The sequence below is a fragment of the Lethenteron reissneri genome, chromosome 7 (assembly GCF_015708825.2).
Source record: "Lethenteron reissneri isolate LAM-NWPU_2019-01 chromosome 7, ASM1570882v1, whole genome shotgun sequence".
Lineage (NCBI taxonomy): Eukaryota > Metazoa > Chordata > Hyperoartia > Petromyzontiformes > Petromyzontidae > Lethenteron > Lethenteron reissneri.
The window spans coordinates 13,731,059-13,744,499 of record NC_083785.1 but is presented as its reverse complement, the minus strand read 5'-3'; the positions used below and the strand labels follow the sequence as shown (position 1 = coordinate 13,744,499).

The window sequence follows — 13,441 nt, the reverse complement described above, 5'->3', positions numbered from 1 at the left end:
GCTGTACTTTTTAAACGTGCAAACATTTTTTTAACAGAATAACAAATCTACATTTTCTACAGCATGACTGGGTTAAAAATTAAAGGCCCGGTGAGCAATAAACACAACTGCGTGTAAAACAAAAACAAAGCTGGAGTTGATCAAAGGTTGCTCCACTTCGCCCTTATATTCTGGACTCTGGGACCTGTTAAGCTAATCGCCACAGACACCAACTGCAATGGCCTCCTCCAGCAAAGCTACAATTGATACGGTTGACATAGTGGTGATCGCGGTCTACTTTGTTCTGGTCCTAGCTGTCGGTATTTGGGTAAGTGCCACACCGTTGCGTGACTGCGCTTATGGACAGGATGCTTACCTACGAGGCTCTCAATGGGTTAGCCCCACAATATTTGCAGGGACGGATCCGTTTTTATACTCCATTGATGTCCCTGACATCTTCGGATCGCCTGATTCGATGTGCTCCGAGGTCAAGGCTCTGTTCCTGCGGTGATTGGGATAGTGCCAGTGCAGCTCCCAGACTGTGGAATGCTTTGCCTTTGGTAATGCGACTATCAGAGTCGTTAGAGTTATTTAAGTGTGTCTTGAAAACTCACCTCTTTAAATTTACCTTTACCTCATAGTCCTGCCCATTTAGCCTGGTTCTGCGTTCTCTAGAAATTCAGCAACGACAACTGTAATATATATATACATAAACACGTGCGTTAAATGTGTATGTTGTCCACTAAGTACTGTATTCTACTGATTAGAAGCTGCTCCGGAAAGTAAGACGCACCTCAAACATTGTGGTATTTTTTATGTTATATAATCAATAGATTACGGATGAGCCCATCTCCCAGTAGCCGATTAGGGTTATGAAATGCACTCTCTACTTTTTTTATACATACAGAGGGGGGAAAAGTATGGCTTATAATGCAGAGAATACCATACTTTGTTGCCAATAAACGTGTTGTATATTATTTTGAAGGGAAAATAAAAACTTTTTCACTTGCTTAAATGTTCATGCAAACACGCGTTTGTAAATGTGACTTTAATTGGCTGGGCATCTGCTCATAAGACATTTTTTAAAGCAATCTCCGTAGCTTGAGGAGTGTTTCAACACAATGTGCACGCACGCATTGCGTTTACATTCTAAAATCAACCGTCACCATCATCGCCAATAACTGTATGCGTTATAGATCGTTCCATAGCCCAAGGTCCGGTAAAGCCACAACGAACATTTCCTTCACTCTGTGTCTTTCTTGGCTACCTCAAGTCCCTACGTGTATGCTGTTTTTCTCAGCTGCCTTCCCACAGTTACAGCAGCTTTGTTCAATTGATTTTTTTCAGCACTTAATGTTAGTGTTTTTTTGTTAAATCCAAGCCATGTTTTTTTTTATATCTCCCTGTCTATTCAGAATTTTTCTAACGCACATCTCTATAAAGGTTTAGTTTCGTGTGATTTTCAGTTCTAATAGAACATTATCACTTTAGAACAGCAGCTGTGTGATCCACATATCACACCTGGCAGCCTGTATTGATCAAGGACTGTTTTCACTCGAGACACAAATGCATTTTGCTTTTCAAGACCAAAATAAATTTTTCAAAACCAATAAAGTGCATTTCTTCAATTAGCCAAGCCGACGCTGTCTGTCTGCAAAGCCCAGCGCGAGCAATTGAACATTTGAACCTACATGTCTTTTTTAGATCCCTATCAAAATTACCCTTCTACATATAAGTATGCAGCCTTATATTTCACGGTGCACACACTGCCAGAAATTGCACCTATTATGAACGACTCCAAAGAGGACAAGCAGGTTGCTCGCATTTCAACAACTCGTGCACGTAATTCTAATGGAACAAGATTCACATGGGGAGCAATAAATGTTTAAACGTTTGAAAAATGCGAAGTAGAAAATATTTAGAGGTGTGAGGGATTAACCGTTACATGAATGCGGCTCAATTAGCATATTGCCTTGCACAAAATTTAACGCAGCTACGCTAGTTGTCCTGCACAAGCACAAAAATAACAAAAACACTCACCACATTCGTCAATATCACCGTGGCCTTAAAATGAAGGAGTGTATAATGGGCGACGTTTGGGCTAATGCCCTTTCGTCTCTGGCCTCTTCTCTCTGTGTGCTGTGAAGAAGGGTCGTTGCTTGAAACATCGCCTGACATACTCCTGTTCCGTTTAAGGCCACGGTGTTATTATTGACAAATGTGTTGAGTGTTTTTTTCCATGAACATTACAAAGAGAGGCTATTAAGATTCCCTCTGCTAATAGACAAAATCAAGCGCTTCCAGTTTGGAATGCTGTACGTCCAATACCTTGACATTAGCGGCTGATATCTGCATAGTGCATGTGAGTGACTGATTAAAATTGTACCCAATTCTAATCATGCGTGATTAAGTGCTGCTTATAACGATGCAACAGTGCCTCAAAATAGCAGGGCTCGCTTTAATTATTCATGCTGAAATTTGAATGGGAAATTAATACAGTGCCCACTACATGAGTGGGTGGCAGTGGGGAGCGGTAGTTGTAGCGGTTAGTGCGCTGCGCTATGAACCAGGCTACCCGAGTTCGATTCCCGCTCACGGCCACACCAGTGACAATTATCTGAACGAGTCCTGGGCCTCCCCCTAGGTCGACTAAGCCTCAAATGAGTACCTGGTGCGGTGTGTAAACATCGCCACCCACCTCCTCGTGTGCCAATCGACCGAAAACCGGTTGAGATAATCGTCACTGATGTTGGCCGTGAACGGGATTGGAACCCGGGTCGTCATGTTTGCAGCTCAGCGCGCTAACAACTACACTACCGCTCCCCGCATAAACAACAGCCGTCATTCGCAGCTAGTGGTGGTGACGTCACCACGGCTCCTGTGCCAGGCCAGGTGCACGTTGAGGCCACGTGAAGTGTCGAAGGCTCGCTGACAGGTGACTGGACAGAGCTAGGTGCCATGAGATGACTGGCAGATGCACAATCATCATCATCTTCTTCCTTGTCTTTATCTCCTTGTCTTCGTATTCGCATCTCTGATTAGCACGGTTGGCAATGTACGGTCTGAAAGAAGTCCAAGATACATATATACTTTTATCAGTGTGATCATCTCCCTGTACTGCACGTGAGCCCGCATTAGTCTGCCACTTGCTACAACATTTAGAGCAACACAAACCTCCTCTGCATTTTCTAATTGTGTCGAAATCCAGTTGGAAAAAAATAGCAGAAACAATTTTTCACCATCAGGTAATTCCACAATTGCAGCACAAGTTACGGCTGAGTGGGGGAGGTATTGTGTGAAATTGGCCACAAGTGAATTGTATTTTTTTGTCCAATTTGTCCACGAAAAATGCTGTCGCTCTGCCAAAAAATGCCGGCATGGGCTCACACTATTGTGAACTGATGTCACAGAGTATTTAGTTCGAGTCTATTTCACAAAAAGCACATTGCATTATTTGATAAATGACCAGAGTGGTGGCAGGAACTTAAGAATGTACTCCCTACAAACCAGCCCTGTGCAAGTTCCCTTAATGGTGCGCTACCTCTACGTGTACTTTGATTCCATATACAGTAGCTTGTAGACATTTTCCGCAACTTATAAGTGACTGCTAACGAATAGATTGCCATTCCAGCCAGTTCACTTAATTTGTGTAAGACAAATTGTATACATTAACATCGTGTCACGCCAAGAGGATTTCCAGTGGGGGCGGTGGGTTAAGGGAATTTTGTAATGTTTAACCTTTCTTTACAATTGCAAACACTACACTTTAAAGGGTATAACGCCTTTTTTAAATGACCTATGGTTTTGATCGGTTATTGATCTTCGTTTTTTGTGTGCATTGTCTATATTTCCAACTTTAGACTCTCAGTTGCATTCTCATCGTGTATATAAATATCTCACCTCTCTCTCTCTCTCTTGGAGGCATTTAAAAGAGCACCGAATGATTTTGTTTGCAAAAGCACTTACAGGTGCATTTTAGACTGTCAGTTATTTGTGTGCTGGTGAGATGTTTCCTATGCAAAATGCTTTTACTGAAATAAATGTGGGTACGGGAACAGCCTTCAGAAAAATGCCTGAAAGGACAACAAATGGATGAGAGTGATAGAGCTACGCCGGTGTGCACAACAACAGATGCATTGGGAGGAAGATTTTTCACATTGTGAATTCAGTGCATTAAAGGGAAGGGTTCATGTTTTCTTCCCTTGACACTATCGTTTCACCGTGTCTTTGTAGTCCATGTGCCGCTCCAACCGCAGTAACGTGAGTGGATACTTTTTGGCTGGAAAGGACATTGTTTGGTGGCCGGTAAGAGAAAGCACTACCAGCAGCACTAGCACCACCAGCACCACCAGCACCATCAGGACCACCAAGACCACCAGCACCACCAGCACCATCAGGACCACCAGCACCACCAGCACCACCAGCACCACCATGACCAATATTCGAACTATCAAAACACAACTGTACGATGGGACATTATGATTTTGATATGTAAGGTGTACATGCTATATTTTAATATATTTTAATTATATATTTGGCTGGAAGCAATTGCGGCCAGGAACTCGAACTCACTGTAGTGCCGTAGATGGGCCACGCTTACCGGCAGTGGTAGATGAGGTCCATTTGCAAGGGTGCCCTGTACCGCCAGGGGGGGGGGGGCTGGCTGCGGGGGATCTACGATCCCACACAACACCACCCCTCGATGGGGACCCCAGGCAGCTAATCCCACCGCTGCCACCAAATGTAATGGGTTCCGGAGACACTTGTAGAAGTAACTTCTTTATTACGATACACCACTCCAACAATACTTGGACACAGCCTAGGGACACAGCCTACTCCTAGCGTGCATGACTCTGGTTACGCTCTCGGGTCCTCCGGCTACAATTACCCTAGGGGAGGCTACCTGACCCGACCCAGCCAAGGTGCGGATCTAGACTCTGGCTTCCTCGGAACTCGCCCTTACAAGGACATAGAGCCAGGAGTCATAGAGTCCCACCACTGGCCCGCACAGCGTCCCGGTCCTTAAAAAGACGAGGGGGTCCAGGGTCCTAAGCTGGCTGGTCTTGGGTCTTGAGCTGCGACTGGTTCCGATCGGCTGGGGAGGTCCCCTTTTATGCCCCCTTGCCCATCGAGTGGAGGCATTGCGTGGGATCTTAGATCCCCCGCAGCCCCCCCCCCCCCCCCGTTGGTGGCGCCGAGGGGATTATCTGTCTGGGGTCCCCATCGAGGGGTGGTGTTGTGTGGGATCATAGATCCCCCGCAGCCCCCCTCCCCTTGGCGGTACGGGGCACCCTTGTAGATGGACCTCATCTACCACTACCGGTAAGCGTGGCCCATCTACGGCACGACACTTTGACTATATATTTGCTGGAAGCAATTGCGGCCAGGAACTCGAACTCACAATGAGAAGGCTTTGAGTTCAGATCAGAGGTCAACTTAACTTGTCACAAGCATATTCTGCACTCTGCCATGGGCATGTAGAATTTCCACCACTCTGGCTGAACACCAACTATGCATATGAGTGTGACCCGTTGTATGAGCAGGTCTTAATAAATAACTAATGCTATAATTAATGGTGCTCGCTGTCTCGTTGTCGAAGGATATGTTTATTGTATCATGGAGCAGGATACATAAAATCACAACAGATACCTAAAAGTCGCTTCTAATCTAAATTATTTAATTAGGCTAAAATGTAAGACAGTATTCAGATTAACATTTTGTACTACCCTTGTTACAACAATTTAACAACATAAAGAAAAACCTGCCCAGCCAATGCAAACGCACACAACATACATTCGGTAAGGGCAAGATATTGGTGTCCCAGTTTGTATAATGTGAAGATTGCAAGGATTAAATATATTTTTCATTTGTCACCTCACATCCCACAAGGAATAACATGAGGTTACATGGGAGTGAATTTTCACATGTTCTATCTCTAACATCACAATACGTGTTTTTGGTAAAAGTCACAAATGCAACATATCCCGTTGCTCCTTCAAACAAGGATACAATCTTGGGGGCAGATTCATCAATTGGCGAAACAGCCAAACACATTAGTGGACTGTGTCATTTTCGGTGCTGTCATGAAGAAAAGTGCACAAAGAATTACGAAGAGACACATGCCGGGATTCCTTTGAGAGACAGAAAAATGAGCATATTGTTTCGGAGAAAACACACAGATAAAAATACATAATTCTAATTGCTAGAAAAAGTAAGTAGGCTCATTGCTAAAAGGTATGATGGAATAATGATCTCATGGCAGCTGAGTGATCGGTGTCCGTGCGGATGTCCACTTAGGAGATGGCCAGTTGACCCCAGATTTGAACTCAAAGCCTTTTCATCGTGAGCCAGGTGACCTGACGACAGTCCCCCCTGGCCAAATATTAAATTGAAGGATATTAAATATCGTATATTATATATATCGTACGTATTGGAAGTGTAATGTCTTAACGGCATTGTTTGAGCTAGCTATAGATGAACCTTTCAAGCTTGTCTTTGCAGTACATTCTCCTGCCCACTGCATGGTGTGCTCACTCTGTCTCCCCTCGCCTCCCCTAAACTCAAAAACAGCTGTATTGTCCGCGATAATGAAAATAAAGACGTGGAATTGCTGTCGGGAAATGACAGCTCCGGAAACGGCCTAATCAAGGACGGATCACAGTGAGAAGGTTGAGATTTGAAATTCTGGATGGTGAATGACTTTGCCCCATCATTCATGCATTGGCGATTAAATTAATTAGGCCTCGTGGAAAGTGTAGAGTGGGTCTCATATGGATATACAGGCACCCCGCTATAGGAATGTGGGATTTACATCAGTGACTCAGAGGTGGCGCAGAGATAGGCTCTGCCACATTATTTTGCTTTACGTGGATACATTTTGGTTGAATCAATGAGATCAACATCATTTTTTCTATTGGTTTCAGTAATGTTATTTGTACTGTAATATAATTGTTTTTTTTACAAAATGTTAGGCAACATATATATAAAACAAATACACCGTGGGTATAACTTTTTCACCACCTTCGCGATTAATTGAATTGGTGTGATTCAGAGTGATATTTCGATTCAAGATTAATTTTGTTTTACTTTGTGGTGAATGTAGTGGGCCTCTCGTAGCTGCCATTATATTAAGGCATTGCGGCACATGATACACAGAACCCGTAAACATCTTTCGTCGATTGACTACTGGAGGCCATCCTACACAGACAGAAAAGCATTCCGACACACGTCTGGTTAACATTTAGAATAATTAATAATGAACCAATGCGTCATGCATAACTAAAATATATAGTGAATATACACTAGCTATGAAATACAAAAAAACAGATTACATATTTATACACGCTAAATTTTAAAATATCCGCGTCAAAATTACACACGTGTACATGAATGCATCGTTATCACAATAATATGCGTGCATTATTTGCATCGTTTATACGCCACAGTATTAAATAGAACAAAGCAAAATCGTACACTTGCAAAGGTAATAGCGACGGGGAAGGCGACATTGCTGGGACATGTGACGGGACAAGAAGGGGCTTGGAAAACGTGTTGCGTCACTGGGAAAATTGAGGGCAAGAGATCGAAAGCGAGACAAAGAAGTGAGAATATGGGCAACAATGAGGTGGTCTGGCTCAAAGGACAGACAAAAGAGATTATGTAGATGCTCACCCCGAGCTCTCATTACTCTGATCGTGCATTGTCTTTGGGCTGTACGCCTTTTGGCGTCCTCTGGTCTAACACCGTTTGAGACGAGGCTCAAAAGAAAGCTGTCTCTGGTATGGACCAAGTGGATCAATCCATTTCAAGGACAATGCATATATTATCAGAGTTTTTTTGTTTGCATTCTGACCACAAGCATTGTGGTTAATGCAGACATGATTCCTTGTAAAAGGTTTCAGTTTGGTGTTTTAACATCTTAACACCTATTTTGTTGCCATAAAAAAGGGGAAAAACCTATTAACAGATGGGAGACTGTCATCATTCAGATTGGGAATCACGCATGATGCTTGAGAGAGCATAATGTTTACATAATTAATATGTGCGTGTGCATGTAGCCAAAGATGATGCTATGTGATCATATCAGAAACATGTTGTCCTGGGATAGAAAACTAGAAAACCCTCTAGGCCATTTGGCCTTACGTGTCAATCAGCCACGTAAATGGGTGATTGTGCTCTAAAAGCAACCAATTTTCACACATTATGCCGCAGTGCTTTACATTTAAGCATGATTTCAACAAAGGGAAATGCTGGGATTGTTAAAGGGTTTAAAATACATTTCTCATGGAGTCTGTCAGAAATTATAACAATTTGGTTGATGTGTATACGTATAGAATTTGGTCACATGCCGTCGTTCAGAGAGGAGCATTCATACAATGGCCCGTAAGAGGAGGCGCTATTAGCAAGTGGCCATTCGTGGGTAGGCTCAGCAGGTAGCAAGAATCATTCTCAGCCACGACGTGTGATACACAGACTCACACGGAAGAAATCGGCACAGCAAAGTGTGGATTGATATCAACTGTCCCTTCTTTATCGAACAGAGGAGGGTTTGGCAATTTGCGGGTCCAGAGCCGGATGTGCCTATTTACAGACTGCTTCGTGACGTAATGTGTGTATGTATTGACAGGTAGTGCAGCTTATTCTTTGGTTCTTTCGGTAAGGTCACGCAGATAGAAGAAAAAAACAAAGTGAATAAAAATAATAATAAAAAACCACGACATTTCGATCGCAACACAAGCGATCGAAACGTCGTGGTTTTTATTTTTATATTAATTATTCGTTATTATTTTAATTCTTATTCTTGGTTCTTTCGGTAAAGTCACGTAGAAGGGAATTAATTAAATAATAAAAATATACAAAAATACAAATTTTCACGACGTTTCTTGCTGTGGATGTCACACCTGATGATGATTGCTTGTGTTGCATTCGAAACGTCGTGAGAATTTTTATTGTTTTATTTGTTTATTCTTATTCTATTATTTCCCTTCTAAGTGACTTTACCGAAATAACCAAAGAATATGAATTCCTGCAGTCACGCAAGTTTTAAGTCAAAGGTAGTGCAGCTCTTGAAATATTGAGTTTTGTACCGAATTCTAAGCAAATGGCTCTTCTTGTTACTTTGGTTTCCGACCCCTGGGATAGAGTGTTGCCCCAGTGCACACGTGGGCTTCCTCCAGGTTCTCCGCTTTCCACCCACTTGCATAAACACTCATTGTATGTGTGTTGAACTTCTTTCGCGCCGTACGTAGCCAACCGCGCACCTCGGAGGTGCGGGGGAAGGACAACATACTAAACACAAAAGGCAATTCTAAAGAAAATAGTTCTCGATCAGGATTTAAAAGTGGATAGCTGCAGTGGCTTCCTCACATCGGAAGGAAGAGCATTCCAGATGGCCGCATAAGGGCATCTGGAAGCGCGCAATGCGGGGACCGTCTTTGCTCGATGGCCAGCCAGAAGTCGCTGCTGTGATGATGACGGGAGTTCGCGTGATGGTTTAAACTCCTTGACGAGATCAGCAAGGTATTGTGGTTCATTTGTGGCAAGCACTTTGTGTGTAATGAAAATTAATTCGCTGAATACATCTTCATATATTGCATAGAAAAAATGCAAAGCTTAGGAGAATGTTGGCGCACGCCAACCGCCTGGCTACTGCCTTCCAGCTTGTCTGGTGATTCCCCAGTGATGATGACATGCAATTTGCATGAAAGACAAGGCTAATGTCTCGGCCCTCGCCATAGCTCTGTGGAATTTCCACCCAGGGCTGTAAACAGGAAATGAGCAATGCCTCGATGCTAAGTTGTGCCTGACAGCACTCCGACTGTAAGTGGGTGGGAGATCAGCGTGCGTGCGTGGACAGCTATGGATCTCCCGTGTGGAGTGCTTGTGTGTGTGTGTTGTAAACCCGGCGACCCGAGTTCAACTCCCACTCATGGCCAACACCGGTGACGATTAAAATCGTAACGATTATAATAATCGTAACGATTATCTGAACTAGTCCTGGACCTCCCCTAGGTTGACTCAGCCTCAAATTAGGAACATGGTGCGGTGTGCGAACATCTCCACTGGGGAGACAAAAGCGGTCGGGCGTAGTACTGGCCACCCATCCCCTCGTGTGCCGTGCCGGCCTTCATTAGGTGCTCGCTCACAGCACTTGCCCCAAAAGTCTGTTAAGGCTACACGAGGGATCTTTGTCGATGTCCTGTATGATCGTGTGCGCTATGCGAATGTACGGTGTATGCCCGATCGCAGGTCGGGGCTTCGCTCTTCGCCAGCAACATCGGCAGCGGCAGCTTCATCGGCCTGGCCGGCACCGGAGCAGCATCTGGCATCGCAGTGGCCGCATATGAGCTGAGCGTGCGCGAAAACTCCGACACGCACACACTGACAATAACTTTTGCATGACATTTTTGGAATTTACTTTAACCAGGTAAGGCACACTGAGCTATGTAGCTCTTTTTTCAGAAGCGAATTGGTGACAAATGATAGCTCAACGAAGTGGCTTATCACGTGGAGATTGACAGTCGCAGTCAAATACTCCGAACGCATGTTTCTAAATGTGGAGGGGGGAAAAAAACGGAGGACCCGGAGAAAAATCCACGGTGAGAGAGACATGCAAACTCCAAATATACAGCAGGCGTCAGGGTTGGGATCAAACCCACGACCTCCTGTATACCAGGCGAGGTAGTTAACATCTCGCCAACACACGCTCACACACACCATGCACGCTCACATCTGCAGCGCGGTACGAAGTCGCAATTTTGTCTTGGCTAATTAATCACCCACACCCATTGCAGTGCAGCATTCCTCTCGACATTCGCGAGGGGATACGTTCGGGAGATGATCGTGAATAACACATTTCGCGGATAATGATAGTGGCCTACGGAAACCTATATTTTTAATGAATTACCTTAAATAAATACATCAATAAGCGATTAAATACGTTAAAATTACGTATATCTCTCTCATCTCTGTATCTCATCAATAAGCGATTAAATACGTTAAAATTACGTATATCTCTCTCATCTCTTGATCGCATCGCTTCTTCTCTCACGACTGTATCTCTCATTACTTTATATCTCATCACTTTCTTTCTCTTTCACTCTCGATGCATAATGCGATTCGAGGATAGCCACAAGCCGCCGATCGCCAGTTCGTGAACAACGAGGGAATACTGCATTGTATTTGTGCGCGGTGTAATCGTCATTTACTATAGATGTTCACGTATCCAACTTCTACACATATTCGCCTATATATCGCATTGATAATGCAATGGACCATAGATGACTTACACTAAAAACAGCGTCACTCGGCAGAGAGAGTGTTAGTCTACGGGCATAATTCAAGCAATAAAGTATCGTAATCTACGCCAGGGATTTGAACCTGTGACTTTCATGCGTCAATCCCCATGGCCACTGCACATTCATGCAGAAAATGCTGCCTTACTTCTACGTGTCAACTGTCCGTACAGCTAGGACGGTTAATGAATGCAGGCGATAACACAATTTATTAAATAAAGAGGCGAATGAAAACAGGTCCAGTGCCTTCGGATAACTGAAATTACGAATGACAAGGGAACAAGGGAGCATTTCTAAATTATTTCAATTTCCTGCTATGCAAATATATATTCTTGGAATTGCACTGAGAGACAGACAGACCACAACGCGAGATAGAGACATTGAGATATGTGGGCGTGGACAAGAGACGGTGGCTGGAGGGCACGATGGCCCACAGTCGAGACCTGTGACAGAGTGGCAGCCAAAGGAAGGAACACGCCAGAGAGGAAATCCACCACGGAGATGGAGCGATGACATCAGTCAGCTTGTGCCAGAGTGATTGTCGCATCGCAGAACTATGAGAAATGGCGATGGCTTGGTGAGGTCTTCATCCAGCAGTGGATTGGCCATGGCTGATGATGATAAACATCTGCGTGGATTGGCTCACCCCACACTCTGGCCCCCACTCTCCCAGCCCCCTAAATCACCCCCACCTCCCCACCACTCCGTCTTGTCGTGATGTCGTTTAGCCCCCAATATGGTCACTCACCCCATTTATGAGGACCTTCATAAACACGCAAGATTGATGGATTATGTTGGGAACATATCTTGTGAGACACTCAACTCCGCAGGGTTGTAAGCTGGCAGTGCGTCAAGTAGGCTAATGGCATCTGAGAGCTGTCCCCCCAGTCCGTATGAAATTTTCTCTGGACACACGAGTTTCCTTGTTCAAATAAATCGAGTAAATAATTAATTACCTCTAGATTCCTAGAGAGACTTTTCTGAGAAGGATTTAGTGAGGGTATTCTGGACAAATAAGTATTATTGCAATACCTTTTTTAGCATGGTTATGTGTTTTTCCTTTTGAGGCTACAGCATTATCGACACATTTGTTGACTTTATTGTTAATTGTGTGTGTGCACTATTGCCAATGCTGCATCACCAAATAAACAGTTAAAATAGGTATATTAGGCTAAATTATCGAATGCATAAATGATATATTATTGAATTAAGTAATGGTATTGTAATTCCCATTATCATAAAAAAATCAACTCACCTATTACCAACACATCATTATCAGCAGCAGCATATCCATATTATTACGATTATCATCATCATTATATTCACGTCCTAATGGTAATCAAATTATTTTTTATTACGATGCTTGTTTATTCAGGAAAGCCTTTTGTTTCACGATAGTCCTGCCAATATTTTTTTCCCAGTAGGAGGCGATGTTGCTAGGTACAATCCCAATCGAGTAATTTTCCAGCAATGTGTTAGGGGCGATTTGTGGCCCAACCAAGTGCAATGCATTGGTTTTTAAATCCTTTATATTAAGTTCGCGTGCTTGCTTGCTTGCTTAGGACCGTGCAAATCTTTCGGTCGTTTTTTAACCCACTTCCCGTGATCCAATCGAGCTGACATTTTCCACACAGACTCGTTGTGCCAGACAATTATTGTTCGTGAAAAAAAATTCCCAAAATGTTACACTTTTTAGGCAAAAAAAATGTATTTTACATATATTCAAATAGAACGCATTCACGGCTTTGGCTGAACATCACAGTGCAAGAGCCCAGAGCGTAACCCCTCCACAGGCCGTGGTGGAGTAGCGCAGTTGGTAGCGCCCTCGCTTCCCATGCCAAAGGTCGCGGGATCGATCCCCGCGTCCTCCACAGGCGAATATATTTTTAAATCCTTTATATTAAGTTCGCTTGCTTGCTTAGGACCGTGCAAATCTTTCGCTCGTTTTTTAACCCACTTCCCGTGATCCAATCGAGCTGACATTTTCCACACAGACTCGTTGTGTGTGACAATTAATTTTCGTGAAATTTTTTTTCCAAAATTTTACACTGTTTAGGGAAAACTAATTAAATATTTAATTACCAATTGCTTAATACTGGCAGACAATCATCTGACCCATAGATTGCAGCCATCTCAAGCCAGAGGACGAGAGAACTCTAGCCGCCACG

At 43.6% G+C, this 13,441-nt stretch overlaps 1 protein-coding gene across 2 annotated transcripts in view; it reads left to right on the top strand.

Moving 5' to 3' along the window:
- The first annotated feature begins 208 nt into the window (after positions 1–208).
- LOC133358451 (sodium/mannose cotransporter SLC5A10-like) overlaps positions 209–13,441 on the top strand; it is a 69,241-nt gene continuing 56,008 nt past the window's right edge. For both annotated transcript variants that reach the window (XM_061576748.1, XM_061576743.1), the window contains exons 1-3: positions 209–307; positions 4,213–4,284; positions 10,228–10,332. In XM_061576748.1, the coding sequence (XP_061432732.1) occupies positions 218–307; positions 4,213–4,284; positions 10,228–10,332 (267 nt within the window). In that variant the 5' untranslated portion in view covers positions 209–217. The remainder of the gene's footprint in view (positions 308–4,212; positions 4,285–10,227; positions 10,333–13,441) is intronic.